A 17,059-nucleotide genomic window follows, 5' to 3' on the forward strand; every position below is an offset into this window, starting at 1 on the left:
CCTGAGGTCCCAGAGTATGAAAAACTCAGTAATGTTTCCATAATCCACACTGCAGCTTAATTTTAAGAAACTGTATTTGCCAAGTTGTGATGTAGTGTCAAAGAAGAATAGCCACAAACTGTTGGAAAGGCTATTAAAATTTACTCGTTTTCCAACTGCGTATCTGTGTAAGGCCAGATTTCCTTTCCCACATACTTCAATCAGAACAATTTATCATCACAAGTGGAATGCAAAAGTAGATATGAGAGTTAAGCTGTCTTCTATTAAGCCAGAAATAAGAGATTTACAGTGTAAAATAAAACAATGCTACTCTTTATAGTATGTTTTTTAAATTTGGAAAAATATTCTTCATTGAAATACTTATGTACACATATAATGGGTTTCCTGGACCAAAAAAAATTGAGAACCAATGCTTCAGAAGAACAGATGGGCAGTAAATTGTTACCAATACCTAACACAATAGCTATAACTTGACTATAACACTGGTCCCAATAACACTGAGTGTTCCAACACAAATTTGTAATAGATACGCCAAGATGTTTTTTCTCTCAGCTCTTAGGGGGATCAAGAGTAGCTTGGGACAGTAAAAGACCCCAGATTAGTTGCCACCAACCCCACCAGTTTATCTCAGTGTGCTGTATATATATTATCATTTTATTGTCCATATGTACTATGGTATGTGAAAGGTTGGAAAGCATTGGCCTAGTAGAACTACCTTGTAGCTACTTACCTTGCTTCAAACATCCAAGCCATTCTTCACATTACTATCATTTGAAATGTACTGAACAAGTGAAATGAGCTATGGGTTATACTGAAAATCTTTGGAGTGATGTTACCATTTTTTTAAAGGACTCCCTAAAAACATTAGTACATTTTTTGATGTCAGTAATAATTTCAAAGTTCTTGTTCATTTCTTTTCTCACTAAAGTTCAAAATTAATATGAGAATTACAGGAAGCACAGTTTCTTTCTTTCCATGGCATTAGTCAAATTATATTTTCAAAGTGATTTTCAGATAGTGAAGTGAAATGGTAATTTATCAATGAAAATGTTAAACCATAACTAAACTAAAAAATAACAAGTTTTTCCCCCTAAAGTATTACTGAGAAAGAAACATTTACTAAGTATAAAAGAAAAAGTTTATCATAGCAAGTATCTATTCAAAATAAGCCTTCATTCATTCAGTAAATATTTGAGGGTTCACTGAACAAATCAGGGAAAAAGTGGGAAGAGAAAATGGTTTTGATACTGCATATGTTAAAATAATCATCTTTGAGATGTTTCTTCATCAGTTAATTTTGAATATACCTACCTTATACAGTTTTCCTGAGAGGATGAAATGAAATACATTTGCTATGTCTGAAATGTTACTGCATTTCATTCCTTTCATTTTTTTTAAAGTTGTGTTTAATCAGTACTGTGGCAATTATATTTACTAATGATTTTCTAGATAAAAGAAGTGTTATATTTTAGCCACATATGGGTTAAACAGCTGTTTGTAAATTAGTTTAGGAACCCTTTTGTTTCAATTGGGAAATGCACTGCAAATATCTTAAAAATCAATCTCAGAATAACACTGGTTTGTAAACTGTGTACTGGCTGTATAATAAAATACTAGGTAGGTAACAATATCTAAGTATAGTTACCAATGTAAATCCTAGTCTGTAATGGGGCATTAAAAGTGTTTGCTGAAACAAATTTAACCCGAGGCCTTTAAGAATTTCTTTTAAGTGTCTTTTAAGAATTTCAATAGGTGATACTCAATTTACTAACTAAAAACATCTTATTCATAAGATACTGTATCTCAAAGATGATGATAAAGAAAATACTAATTAATTTAGTGGTTAATAAAACAATTGATAAAGTGCTACTCATCAGAATACAGCAGCTAAAGACTGGCAATTTAGAAAAGTAACAAAAGTTGTGTAACTTTCAAAAAACATAGGTTAAAAAAGCAAAACACAAATAACTGAAGCCCACAGTGGAGCGAAAATCAGTTAAATTTTAGTAATAATTTCTTTTAAAAAAGTAAGCACACACAAAAACATGCAAGAGTTCTAGCAGGAACATAAGGTCTAAGAATTAGATACTAATCCTATCATGATATTTCATCTAGTTTTGATCTTTACGTCAATCTAAAGAAACTTTTTTTTCAAGTTCAAAGAAAAGCAAATTACTAAAGAATCCATGAATAAGAAAAATTAAATGAGGCAGATTTATTCACAGAGCAAAGGTTAGCAAGTGTTTAACCTAGTGTTAGCAATAAAGCTAAATTCTGCCTGTGAGTAATTAGTGGTTTTCAGGAAAATGAGAGAGAAAGGGCAGAAAAAAGGAGAGGAAGAAGAAAGTAAACGAGAAAAAATAATGGGGAAGACAGTAAATAAGCTTCTTTTATTCCTTCAGAACATGGTGTTATGAACTGTGTAGCAATGCCCCAAGATAATCATTATGATCCATTATACTTTTACAGTGTTTCTGGTATCAATCCAATGATACCTACTTTCACTATAGGATGGATAGACACAGAAACCACCACCCCTCGCCCCAGACAAAAAAGTAAAGGCTATGAGGTATGACCAAAGGACCAAGAGAGTTCAGAAGAGACATCTGAAGACAGCAGAGAGAGGTATGTGTTGAGGAAGCTGGTAGAGAAGAAGACTTCTATGAAGAAATAATATACAATCCAGGCTTTAGAGAAAAGAGTATAATTTTCACCATGGCTGGTGTGGTAGGCAAAACAGACACTCAAAGATGCCTATGTCCTAATCCTAGAATCCCTGAGTACCTGTTACACGGTAAAAAGGACTTTGGGAGATGTAATTAAAGCTAGGGACCTTACAGATAGGGAAATTATATCTGATTATGTGACTGGGCTCAATCTAACTAAAATACATGAACCCTTAAAAGCTGACAATTTTCTCTGGCTGAAATTAGAAAGAAGCAGTGGGAGAAGTCAGAGAAATTTGAAGCATGAGACATGACCCACCATTCCTGTAGGGGACCATAAGAAAAGCATGAGAACGCAGACAGATTCTAGGAGCAAAGACTGGTGCTGACTGAAGGTCGGCAAGACGATGGAACCTCAGTTCTACACCCACAAGGAACTGAATCTGGCCAAGAATCTGAATGACCTAGCAAGAGGTTCTTCCCTAGACTTTCCAGTAGGGAACACAGTCCAGTCAACACTGTGATTTCAGCAGCCTAAATAGAGTACCCTGCTAGTCCTACAGAAACTGTCAGGTAATACATTTTGGTTATTTAAGACTGCTAAGTTTGTAGTAATTTGCTAAGGCAGCAAGAAAACTAATACAGATGGCAAGTTTCAGGAACAACTATATTCCAAAGCAGCCAAAGCAAAGGATGTGTGGGTAAGGAAGAATGGAAGAGTGGCTAGGGATGAAGCTGGTAAAGCAGGTAGAGCCTAAGTTAGAAAAAATCTAAGACTTCATTATTTAAGCCATGGAGAGGTGCTGAAACTTTTCTTTACAGTGGGAGAGATGATGAGTGACAGCAAATGGCAGCAATGCTGTTAACTGGGGATGAGAGGGAGACCAAGGGCAGGGAAATTGGTTAAAAGTGTATTACAATTATCTATGCAATAGATGATGAGAGCCTGAACCAAACCAATGAGAATGAAGAGACAGAAAAACCTGTAAGTTTTGGGGATATTTCAGAAGCAAAATACAAGTCTTGGTTCCTGAGTGATGCTGGAAATGACAGAGCAGTCCTAGATGACTCAAAGTAACATAGTCTTGATGATCAGGTGGATGATGATGTCTAATAATCAAGGAACAAAAGAAAGGCATTGTATTTTGAGGAGGTTAAAAACAGGAAAGGGGAAGTATACTCTCCTCCTTTAATTTTGCAATAAATGGAAGACACAATTAAGAGTTTTTAAGCAGTGAGTAAACACACAAAAGAAACCTCCATTTTGTTAGGCTCTATTACCTCTGCTGTTGCTTTCTGGATAGGCAAATGTAGGCTTATTTGGGGAACGTCGCAGATCACTATTAAGGAAAGGCTTATCAGGTGGATATATTACATATGGAGATGAGGAATCGTGAACCATACTTCCATTAGACTTTGATGGTTCTGCTAAGATGTTCTGAAAAATAAAAATACAGAAATTACCTTTCAAAATTTTAAACCACAAATAGCATGTGTATATATACATATGTTCCACTGATGGAGACAGAAACTAAAGTCCATCGACCAAACACAACAGAATTCAATCATTACTTGAAAATAATAAAACTTTTAAAGCGTTTCATATGTCTAAATGTAGCCATATGCCAAATACTATAAAAAGAAAATAATGTTCACACAACTTGAATACAAATGCTGCAGAGATACTTAAATATGGTACTCACAATGAATATTGTGAGTATAGTTTAGTTTATTATAAAATAAATTAGTTTAATTTATTAATATAGTTTATTTTAAAAATATGTACTGTAAGATATATATTCAGAAAAGTAAATATTATCTTTTTGCAGTATCAGAAACTGCTAGAAAATGACTAAATTAATCTTTCCCCAATCAACTACACAATTCCTGAGTATCTATCAAAAGTCCAAAACTCTGGGGTATATAGAAAGAAAATAAGGCATATTCCTTGTCTCAAAAATTTTACATTTAGTTAGGGGGAAAAAAGGGAGAAGCCATTAGAAAACATTAAAGCTCATCAAACACATAAATATAAAACTTTATTTCCACACATATACCATTCTGCATTTGTCATACCGTTCAATTTGGGATTACATTCCACATGATAATTTTCAGTGCAGGGGATGCTAACTGTTTTGCTTTTTGTAGATGACTTCCTTTTGGTAGAAAGACCTAGAGTGGGAAAAGCTCAGGTGGAAGATATGACTGCTAGCTGCTCAAAACTCTCAGACATCCATTTTTCTTATTCAAATAGCCACAGTAAACTAGGTTCTCAACTCTTACCTTTGGGGAACTATGACCATAAAGTACCAGAATAATCTGTGTCCAGAAAAGTAAAAAGGAACAATGAATATTTACAATACAGTAAACTGCCTCCTGGAATAAAAGGCCATCAAAAACCATATTGTATCTATATCTTATTAAAAATTGAAGACTATATTTCCATGTTAAAAACCATGCAATTTTCCAGTTGATTTAAGAAAGCAAATACAAAACATACACTATGGCTGTGAAAACTAAAAGAGAGGGCAAAGAGCTTGGAAAGGGTAGGAGGTTAAGTCTCAAAAGCAGTACTTAAATCCATGCTACTCTACTGTGAAACGTGTGTTCACATGCAACAAGGACTAATAGTTGGCATTTTTTCAGCTTTTGGGCAAACGGACATCAAGTTTTGGAGGTGGCTAGAAAATAGGGTGTTCTTCAATTCTTAAAATATATAATACTGCCAAAGCTCTTGCAAAACACCATGCATAATCAATCACATAGCTTAACTTTAAATATTGTTCTTCACAGAGTACCTCATGTCTCCATACAACCTACTAGAATCCTATCATTTAACAACTACCGTTCAAAGAACAATGGTTAGGAAGCATTTAACATATCTATGAACACAAACCATGAGCAAATTCACTTATGATTTTCAAAATGAATTGTATTAGTATTACCAAACACTGTACAAATACTAACAGAAAGATTATGCATAAATAATTTACCAAAACCCAAAACAAAACAAAAACAAAACACCCAATCAAGAAATGAGAACAAACCATCTTTGCTAAATTCATTGCCTGCTAGCTCTTGTAAAATGAACAGTTCAATATTTGTCTTTCAACAAAATTTGTTACATATACATCATCAAAATACTGCTTGGGTCAGTTGACAAATTAAGAAAAGTCTTAATATAAAAACGCAAGTTATAATGAGACTTTTTTTTTGAATAGTAATTCTAAATATATTCCATTTTCTAAGTCAGTCACCTCATTTTGAATGTCAGGGTTTAAGCAATGAAAGTCATTGTTAACTATGAATGTTTTGGATCAATGTCCTCATTTGCTGCCAGAAGTCTGAAGCAAAGAATAGGAAGAATACATAAATCAACCCAAAGCAAAAGGAAAGAAAACAAAATGGCTTTATAAAAATTATTTACAAGAACTATTTTGAAATAAAATTAAACCAAGAAATAAGAAACTGATAACTCAATTACGTACACATAGTGTCTATTAAAAATTGTAGAGGATAAAATGTGGTACCTACATACGATATTATTCAGCCTTAAAAAGGAGGGAAATCCCATCACGTGCTACATAATGGATGAACCTTGAGGATATTATGCTTAGTGAAATAAGCCTGTCACAAAAAGACAAATATTTTATGATTCCACTTACATGAGGTAAAGTAGTTAAATTCATAGCAACAAAGTAGAAATATGGTGGTTACTAGGGGCTGGGGGAAGGTTGCAAAGGGGAGTTGTTTAATAGATACAGAGTTTCCGTTTTGCAAGATGAAAAAGTTCTGGAGATCTGTTTCATAACAATGTGAATATGTTTAATACCACTGAACTGTACATTTAAAAATGGTTAAGATGATAAAGTACTAGGTAAACAACTAAAGATAATAAGAAAATAGTGAGTTGTCACACCAACCTGACCTCCAGTAGAATCAGGATAATCACATTCTATGTGATTAACCGAAAAATTAACTAGCTTTTAAAAGAGAATCCACAAACCTACTTGCATCTGTTCTCACACACGTAACACAGGGAATGAGCTTTGTATAATGGACCTATCTCCACTTACCTACTCAAAGTCTTGGTTATCCTTTCTAAAGGACATGGTATCCCTCCAGATGCCATCTATTTCTCCCTCCCTACTAGACCTTGCACACTGCCATTTGTAAGGAAAGGAAGGGAGGGAAGGAAAGAACGGGAGAGAAAGAGGGAGGGAGGAAGGGAACAGAGAAAGTGGAGGGAGGGGAGGAAGGAAGGAGAGACAGACTTTTCTGAACTTTAGGACTCCTCTTCAGCTCCTGTCTCATTTCTCAGCTTTTATAACAAAGTCCCTCAAAATACTTGTTTGTAATTGCTGCCACTTCTTAATCACCTTCCCTATTGATCCCCTCCAGACTTCAATCCTCACCAATTCAGAGAAACAGCTCTTCAAGTTCACCAGTGACTTTTACAGTGCTGAACTCAGTGACCTCCCAGAAGCATGTGATACAGCAGATCACTTCATTCCAATACTTCCTTCAGTGGATGGAACACCACAATCGGATTTTCCTTCTAACACCCAGGCGTCTCCCTCAGAATCTCCTGGGCTCTCTCTCCTTCCTCTTTCTAAATGCTGGAGCTTCCCTAAAGCTTAGTCCTTCCTCCTCTTGTCTTCATCTACATGGATACCTCTGATGATCTCATCCACTCTCAGGGCTTTCAAAAAGCCTCTATCTGCTGATAACTTTCAAGTTTAAATATGGAATATATAGCTCTCCCTCTTGAAACTCTATATTCAAATCAACCTTCCTACTTGCTGTCTCCACTTGGATGTCAATATGAGGACCCCAAACTTAACATGTCTATAACCAAATTCTTGAATCTATTTCCCAAACCAACTCCTCAAATGGTATTGCATACCACAATAATTGGCACCACCACCTACCCAGCTGCTCAGGCCGAAACCCTTGCACGAGTCATTTTTCATACACATCTCACATCCAATCTTTCAGTATATCTGGTTGGGTCTCTGTCTTTACCATATATTCAGAAAGTCTTCAACTTCTCATCACTTCCACTACTAATTCCCTGCTTGACACCACTGTGATCTTTTTGTCTGGACTACCATAATAGCCTCCTAACCACTTTTGTCAAGGTCCCCCAAGTCTGTTCTCCAAATAGTAGGTGCTATGATTCTTTAAGAAAATAATTCAAGTAATGCCCCTAATCAAAACCTTCCAATGGCTTTCCATCCCAGAATAAAATCCAAAATTCTTACCATGACCCCACATTAACTGACCCCAGGCTAACCCTGACCTCATCCCTTACCAGTCTCTCTCCACACCACCTATCCCAGCCCACCCCACCCCCATATTTTCCAGCCATACTGACCAACTTTGGGATTTCTAAAATGCACAGTACAGTTTTCATTTGCTACATTTACTCTGCCTGGAAAGCTCCCTTCCTCCCACTACTCAGTTATCTACTAAAAAGTCTGTCAGTGAGGTTTTCCCTGACTACCCTATCTAAAGTAGCACCTTTTGTCACTGTATCTCCTTACCCTTTTAAGAAACACTATTTCTACCTGATATATTTATCATCTCTATGCCCTGTGGAAAAATTAAAAATATATTTAGTTTTTGTCCCTGAAAGAGGTTTAAAAACTCTCAGAATTTTTAAGTGATAGGAGTGTCTTTGTTATGGTAATAGTGGGGGCCGTGGATAGCTTAGGATGAGGGCAGATAGCCAGAAAAACCTACCAGGCGATTAGAGGGTTAGAAATTTCAGTCCCATCCCCTGCCCTCAAGAGAAGGAAGAGGGGCTAGAGATTGAGTTCACTCACCAACGGCTAATGATTTAGTCAATCCTACCCACATAATGAAACCTCCCTAAAAAACTCTTTGTTCAGTGAGGTCCCAGGAGTGTCCAGATTGGTCATGGAAGTCCCTTTACATCTTACCCTGTGTGTCTCTTCCATTTGGTGGTTCTGGAGTTGTATTCTTTATAAGAAAAAGTTTAAAAAAGGTTTTAATTATAAGTGTAGTGTTTTCCTGAGTTCTGTGAGTCACTGTAGCAAATTATTGAACGTGACAGGGGAAGAGTCAGAACTTAATCTACAGTTGGCTGGGCAGAAGTACAGGTTCCCTGGGGACATCTGGGACTTGCAGGTGGCAACTGAAATGGGGGCAGTCTTGTGGGACCTAGTGTCTTAACCTGTGGTGTTTGCACTATCTCCAGGTAGTGTCAGAATTGAATTGTAGGACACCCAGTTGGCATAGAAAAATTGCATGTTGGAAAAATAGAGTCACCCCATTATGGGTTTAAGTTCCAAAAAGACACTCAATAAATATGTTTAATAAATCTGTTGAACGAATTAATTATATAAATATTTTACAAAACAGGAAAACGGCATAATGCTTATAAAACTGAATAATCCTATTCAATAAAGTTACTATAATCTCTTAGAAGACAAAAGCTTTTGGCTTCTTTTGTACCAAATAATAGCACAAATGTCATAGGGAGGCTGTGTAGAAAGAGTTAACATAGCAGACTCGAGGTCTGCCTGCAAGGTTAGTTCTTGGCTGGTATTTTGGAACTTGAATGTTGGGAAGGTTCCAAATATTGTCACCATTAGAGTCAGGGGTCCCCAAGACCAGCCCCGGGTTCAATGATTTGCTTGAAGAACTGACAAAACTCAGCACAGAGTTATACTTACGGCTATGATTTCTTACCACAAAAGGATACAAAGCAAAATCAGAAAAGGGAAAAGCTACAAGAGATCAGGCGCAAGCTTTGAAAATTCCTCTCCAGATAGAGTCATACAGGATGTGCTTAATTCCTTGAGCAACTAATAGTGACAGCTGTGTCAAGTGGCGTCTACGAAGGAAGCTCTTCAGACTCAGTGGCCAAGGTTTTTATTTGAGGCTGGTTATACTCCTGACTCCCAGAAGGAAAACAGGTGTTCAACACTGTTTGCATAAACAGTTTAAGCACAATAAGCCACTCTTTCCTGATTTAGGTTAAAGTTCTAGATCTGTGTAGGAAACTGTTTACCACTCAAGTTCACAGATGCCAATGAAGAGCTAACCTTGCAAACAGCCCTTTCTAAAAATAACAAGTCATCTGGAATTCTGGAAGATTTCAAGAGAATTCTTTTCTGTCTTCAATGCCATATGCATCCAATCATGGTACCTGAGAACTATGGAAGGGCAAAGGATCCTTTAAGCATGCCGTTTATGCTATCTTCTCTCATATTAATACTAAAAACAACCCATAAACCTCAAACTCATCTTGCACTTTACAACCTACACTTTCATTATCTGGGGTGATCTTCACAACATTCCTGACAAGTAAGAAAGTATCTCCACTTTATAGTTCAGGAAAATATACTTGGATTTATTTTCAGAACAATGAACATGGTATCTTAGATTTGTTAGCACACTGTTTTCTCTAAGCACACTCATATTCTCTTTTAATTATCACAAGAACCCTATGAAGCAAGCATAGCAAATATTACTGTCCCCATTTTGTAGGTGAAAAAAGAGGCTAAGAAAACATAAACCATTTGCTTCAGGTTTCACAGCTACTAAGGAGCCCAAGTCCAGCTCCTAATCCAGTCCTCTTTCCAAATATTTTTCCGACTAAAATGATATGATTCTAGGAAAAACTTTCAGGATTAAAGGCAAAACGTTTAACCTGACCACTTTCTTTCCTGGTAGCTTTAGTTGTTAGGGCAAACATCCTACTTAGGAACACTTATAACTCAAGTATTTATTTATTATTTATTTATTTATTTATATTTTAAAAAGACTATTGATTGATTGATTGAGGTATGCGCGCTCTTCACTGTGGTGCCTGGGCTTCTCTCTAGCTGTGGCGTGCGGGTTTTCTCTTTTTCTCTCTCTAGTTTGGTGCACGGGCTCCAGGGTGTGTGGGCTCCACAGTTTGCGGCACGCAGGCTCTTTCCTTGAGGCACGTGAGCTCAGTAGTTGTGGCGCGTGGCCTCAGCTGCCCCACGGCATGTGGGATCTTAGTTCCCCAACCAGGGATCAAACCCGTGTCCCCTGCATTGGAAGGCAGATTCTTTACCACTGGACCACCAGGGAAGTCCCCTCAAATATTTATTAAACATCTCTGTGTATGACACTGTGTTAAGTGTGAAGGATGATAAAAAATGTATTATTACTTGCCTTCTTTTCAAATGTTATGTGCAACACAGCTGGAAGAAATAAAAATCAGGTACATAAAAATTTAAATACCATTTAGCAGACCATACACAAATACATAGAAAACATAAAGCAGTATGACCAAGGCGGGGTTATTCCAGGAATCTAAAACTGTCTGAACATTAGAACATCTTTTGAGGCAATCCATCCCATTAAAGTGAAAATCCATATGAGCAACAAATGCAAAAGAGTAGTCAATAAAATTTAATATCTAGTCATTATTAAATAACTTTTTTCTTATGGTAGTTAAAAAATTTACCAAATAAATGGCAACATATTTAATGGTGCAAAATTTAAAACATCCCCTTTAAATTTGGGAACAAGGCAGAGATTATCTACAAGACAACTTCTAGTCAATGTTGTGCTGTTATTTCCTAGCCTGCACATTAAGATAATGAAAAGAAATAACAGATGTTAAAACTGTAAAGGAAGAATCCAAACTTCACTGATTATGACTGTCTCAAGAGAAAATACCAAGAAACCTCAATTATTAGAACTGGAGTTTAGGAAAGTTGCTGAGTAAAATTAATATGCAATAATCAATAATAATTCTATGTACTAGTTAGAAAATGCAACTTATGAAAACATATTAAAAATAAAGTAACTAGAAATAAATTTAATAAATATACAAGATCTGAAACTATAAAACTTTAATGAAAAATGTTCAAATAAACGTTACTCCAAAAAACTGGAATAACATGTTCAGACAGCTCAATATACAAAAAACATCAGTTATTCCCAAAATGAACTAGAAATTCAATTCAATTTCAATCAAAATTCCAATACCAGATTCTAGAATTTCTACTGAAGAACAGCAGAGGACCAAGAATAGCTACCATTTCTTCTGAGGAACAAGGAAGATAGTTGGCCTCTCAGACCAAAAAAAAAAAAGGAAATCATTAAGACAGTGAGTATAGAAAAATACAACAGTGGAACAAAGAGCCCAGTAACACGTCCATACACATATGGAAATTAATATACTGACAGCTGGAATTGTAAACCACTGGGGAAAGGATGAGTTTAAACAAGTAATGCTGAAATGCACATCATAAATAAAACATCCCTACCTCTTAAGCACACAAATTAATTTCAAGCAAATAAAAGACAATAGGCCCCAACTTCAAAATCTGTAGAGAAAAATATAGAAGAATATCATTAAGGCCTTGGCTATAAGGAAGAATTTAGCCGAAAAGCAATAATCATAAAAGAAAGAATAAATTTTACATTAAAATAAAGAACTCTTGCTAATCAAAACATATCATAAAAAGACAAGCCAAAGAGCGTTAGAAGACTCCTAATAGTTGATTAACATCCAGAATACATAAAGAATGACTATAAATCAGTAAAAAAAAAAAAAAAAAAAAAGAAAAAGACAAACCAATTGAAAACAGGCAAAAGGTACTAAGAGGCATTTCACAGAACAAGAACAAAACCCACAAAAGACTAGTAAAATTATGAAAAAAAAAAGTGTATCTTCACCAATGATCAGAGAACACAAATAAGAATAAGAAGAGGACACCACTTCACACTCGTCTCTCAGCAAAAAAAAAAAAAATTGACACAACACCACCGGTTAAAGAGGATATAGATTAAAGGGGACTGTTGATGGGAATGTAAACTGGTACAATCACTTTGGGAAACAATTCAGCATTAAAGCCAAAGATGCACACACTCTATGACCCAGCATTTCACTGAACTATTTTCTCTCTCTCCTCAAAAAAAAAAAAAAGTCAGTCCTAAGTTTCTAAACATACACTACAACCCATTACTGAGTTGTAACCCACAGCCCAAACCTGCGTTTCAAAAATCGCTGCTCCTCAAACTTTTTGGTCTCAGGATGCCCTTACACTTTTAAAAATTACTGAAGACCCCAAAAAGCTTTTGCTTATGTGGGTTATATCAATTGATACTTATCACATGAAAAATTAAAAGAGAAAATTTAAAGATATTTACTAATTTAAAAATATTAAACCCATGATGTTATCATAAATATAATTTTTGAATGAAAAATAACTATATCACCCAAAAAATTTAGTGAAAAGAGTGGCACTGTTTTACATTTTTTGCAAATCTCTTTAACTCTTGGCTTAAAGAAGGCTGCTAGATTTTATTTGCTTCTGCATGCTCTGTTTTGGTTGATGTACATGAAGAATCTGGTCTCCCACAAAGTGGCTGGATAAGGAAGGACACTGTAGACCCCCAAAGGTCTTCAGACCACTCTTTGAGAACTGCCATGCTAGAGAAAATTTTGCACATGTGAAACACATAGAGATGATCACAACAGGACTGTTTACAATAGCGGGCAAACAAATGAACAAACCCTAAAAACCCCAAAGCCCATCAAGATACTATACTATACAGAAATATAAAAGAGGCTCTGCCATTTACTAGTTGTGTAACCTTGACTTAACCTCTTTGTCCCTCATTTTGCTCATTCAAAAATGGAAATACTAATGCCAACCTCGTAAGATTATTATGAGGATTAAATGAGTTAATATATAAAAAGTATTTAAAATGCCTGCCAGATAGTACTATACTAGTATTATATATCATTATAATCTCAAAATATGTGTGTGTGTGTGTGTGTGTGTAAGAGAGTAAAAGAGAAGCAGGAAGATGCACTAAGGGGCATGAAGGTATTCATTTTATTATTCTCAAAAATAAATCCTTCATATATTTAATGTTATGAAATCTATGATACATTCATAAATCACTTTTAAGAGAAATACAGAGCAGGTTTGTCAATAGGCCTGGCAAAAAAGCCAGGGAGACCAATTAGGAGATTAGCTTATTAATTAAGTCCAAAGTGACCTAAGAGTGTTGACCACGGTTACCGGGGAAAATTTAAAACAAAAACAGGAAAGATATTCTGTTTCAACACTAGGCTGCCTGTACTTTCATTATCATTATGCCTGATCATACATACTTATTTTCCTGAGGTTCTCCACTAGTGGGTTAATACACAGCAATCTTTCAATAAATGTTAGCTGCTAGTTGTTACTCTTCTTGCTGTTGTTGCAGAGAAAGAATGCTTACAAGAACAATTCAAAAGTATCACCTACTTCCATGTTGTTCACATTTGAGATTTACATTGCACCTGCTTCCCAAAGACTGTTATTTGTGAATCTATCTGATAAAAATCCTTGCCTCCTAAAAGCATTTCCATTTACTATACCTATACTGAGTTTATCAATGTTAAATACAATAAAAAGTTAATGTTCACAACCCTGAAATCTCATTATGAGTAGCCTTCTGAGTTCATGTTGTAGTTTTAAAAGGTCTTCTTTCGTTGCCTTATTTTATGATCAGCTATCTGTTAAGCCGGAGTGCTTTTTAAATTCTGTTGGAAATGCCAGCCTTATTTCTGACAGGACAGTTAAAGTATCTAAGCAGGGCCATTTCTTATACACTGATAAGTTAAATTTAGTCATTTTTGTTTTGAGACATAGTGACTTCCAAATTAGACATTTTGATTTAGCAGGTAAAGTTAAGAAAGTTATACTTTGACTTGTAAAGGGTCCAAGGTATTCTTAGTGTACTCTGAGTATTTCGAATCCACTTAAAGCTGAGCTTAGCATATAAAAATATATATGCTTTCCTATTAAACACTCTATAGGATTTCTGTCCAGGGTACCTTAAAGACTAAGGGTTGACCACACTCCAGTAACCACTCTCAGCTAGGTGGCCTTGGCAGAGTTCAGCTCAAGTCAACATTTATAGGAGTTTTCCTTGCTCAGTCTCCAAGTGCTATTTTGAGAGTGGTGAAAAGCCCTCCTTTCCCAATTATGTTTAATTATTTTTTTCTCCCGATTAAATTTAATTAATCACAACTCCTATATCATCTCATCCATCTACTTACTGACACTTCTTAATAGTCTAATAGCTCGTCTTTTATCTTCCCTTTCACTGATCTAGTTCCTGGATAACTCCAATTGTTTCCTTCCTTCCTTCCTCTTAATCTTCCCTGACCTCTCTACAAACTTGCTACCCCCACTGTGCTGAAACCCTGAAGATCACTTCTGGCCTCATTAACACAAATTTTAACAACAGTCACCAAAAACTGAAACTGAGGAAAAGTGTGTTTTCACCAAGGTGACTCTGCTTTTACTGTCCCCCTAGGCTTTTCCCCGTTAACTTCTTTGACAACCTTACCCTGATATTCTCCTCTCACTATCCCTCTGTTTTCATATTTTAATCTATTTTTACAATTCATCTAACCGAACTCTACCGCCACACTACCTCTGCTCAATTCAAATTTTTACAAGTTTTCTGAAAACACCTCTTGTCTTGGCACATATTCCAAAATGCCTGCGGTGCGTTTTTCTCCTTCCTTTTGTGTTCCTGGGACAAGCATTTCCGATTCCTTCACCACCCAGCTAGCTCCATCTTCTCTATCCAAGCACTGCTAATCACTCTCGCCTAGATTATTCTAGCAGGGTGGCATTTATCAAAATGCACTGTGTAATAACCTAATTACGTGTAGTTTCTCTTCAGTGCTTTGCTCCTTCAGAGCAGGGGTTCTCCCCTATTCATCTGTGTAATCCTAGAGCCTAAAAGTACACCAGACACTCAGCATTTGCTAGATGAAGAGCTAATGGCTCCAACTTGAGCTGCTTCACATTCACATTTACGGCCTATTGGGAATACCCAATGCGGCGGGTTCCGCTCCAATTCCACAAAATACCAGTGACTGAATAGGCTGGTGGCTCTTGTAGAGGCCAATACAATATTTAAGATTGGCTCCCCTTGTCGCCTCTCTAAAAGAGCATTTACTACACATTGAGGTCACCGTAATATAGAGAAAGGCGGGAAGCGCGCGCGCTCGAGGTAGAATGAGCACAGATCGAAGTTACTGGGAGGATGGGAGGGGGAGGCACTGCAGACAGAGGAATCAGCAGAAGCACTCGAGACTGCGTACAATTCAACAGCTGCCTATTAAGCCGACTAGAGCGCCCACCTGGTCTCGGAGAATTTCCAAGAGGGGCCGTTGCACCCACGAGACCCAGGAGCCCTGTTCTCGCAGGCCAAGGTGTAGGTAGTCATCCCTGCGAGTCCAGGCAACGTTCGGCAATCTGGGCGGCTAGGCCGAAAGACGAAAGCAGCAGGTGGGGAGTGACGGGCCCGGCCTGTCTCAATGGAAGGGTGCAGCCTTGACACAGGAGCAGTGGGCGCTGAGGTAGCAAGGGACGATCTAGGCGCCCCCCGCCGCTCCCCAAGATGGAGTGAGACTCTGGGCCGAAAGCGCTCTGAAGAGGGAGAAAAACCAAAGGGGCGCCAGGACCGACCCGGGGCCTATTCGAACGTCAACCGCTTCTTACCGAGAACTGAGAAGCCGAAGTCTCAGAGACCGACGCTGCCGCCATCTTCCTGCCGACCTCCGCAGCCCCGGGAGGGTCCGGGTTCGCGTGCTGTTCTTCAAGATTCGAGAGCCGCCCTCCAGGGGCGACCCTAAGCCGAACCCCTGATGGAAGGGGCTGGAGTGTTGGTCCCGGGTCTGGAAACCGCGGCCACACACCCCCACAGGGCCGCCCACGCTTGCAGTGCACACCAAAAGCGCAACACGTCCTAACGGACGTCCTGACTAGCCAATCAAAAAATCAGACGTCTTCCGGTGGTAGGAGAATCCGCCTCTTCCCTCGGTGACGTCACAAGGTAGCGCGCCGCGGGGACCGGGCTGGCTGGCTACCGGGCGGCTCTTGAAGGGGTTCTGCACAAGGGCGGGCATTCTCGAAGGGGAAGCGTGGGCGAGGGGTTGTGTTGTCTCCAGTGGCGATTGAATGGGATGACTGTAATAAAATAAAAGCGAATGCGAAGCTCAAAACACTCCATCACTTCCCTTGCGTTAATCGCCGGAGACAGCGTGAGTTTGACTCGGGGACGCCTCTCCACGTGAGGTACTTACCTGTCGGCCAATAACAAATAGAATGAGGAGGAGCTTAAAGATTTGGTCCAATAGAAGTCAAGGGGAAAAAAAACAGTAGGGGCAGAGAGTAAACCTCCGCGAACAACTGCCCAATTGGATTCGGAAGCTCCCACCCAAACCTGGGACTGGCTGCTAGGAAAAGCCGCGACCGGGACCTTTGGGCGGGGTGAGTTTAAAGCGGCTTTCGCGCGCTGAGAGCGTCTGGCTTTTATTGGCCAGCGACTTCCTCCCTTTGTGGGAGCTCCCTGCGTAGCGGGGG

General features: G+C 37.9%; 1 protein-coding gene across 5 annotated transcripts in view; it reads right to left on the reverse strand.

Moving 5' to 3' along the window:
• The window catches only part of CEP57 (centrosomal protein 57), a 42,814-nt gene extending 26,070 nt beyond the window's left edge, over window positions 1–16,744 (reverse strand). For 2 of the 5 annotated variants that reach the window (XM_059930558.1, XM_059930559.1), the window contains exons 1-2: window positions 16,196–16,744; window positions 3,948–4,104 (exon numbers count right to left, since the gene is read on the reverse strand). In XM_059930558.1, the coding sequence (XP_059786541.1) occupies window positions 3,948–4,104; window positions 16,196–16,240 (202 nt within the window). In that variant the 5' untranslated portion in view covers window positions 16,241–16,744. Of the gene's footprint in view, window positions 1–3,947; window positions 4,105–6,200; window positions 6,268–15,834; window positions 16,004–16,195 lie in introns of those variants that run through there. The other 3 variants (XM_059930555.1, XM_059930556.1, XM_059930557.1) reach the window with 3 other exon arrangements.
• Window positions 16,745–17,059: the final 315 nt, after the last annotated feature.

Source organism: Balaenoptera ricei, chromosome 8, assembly GCF_028023285.1.
Source record: "Balaenoptera ricei isolate mBalRic1 chromosome 8, mBalRic1.hap2, whole genome shotgun sequence".
Classification (NCBI taxonomy): domain Eukaryota; kingdom Metazoa; phylum Chordata; class Mammalia; order Artiodactyla; family Balaenopteridae; genus Balaenoptera; species Balaenoptera ricei.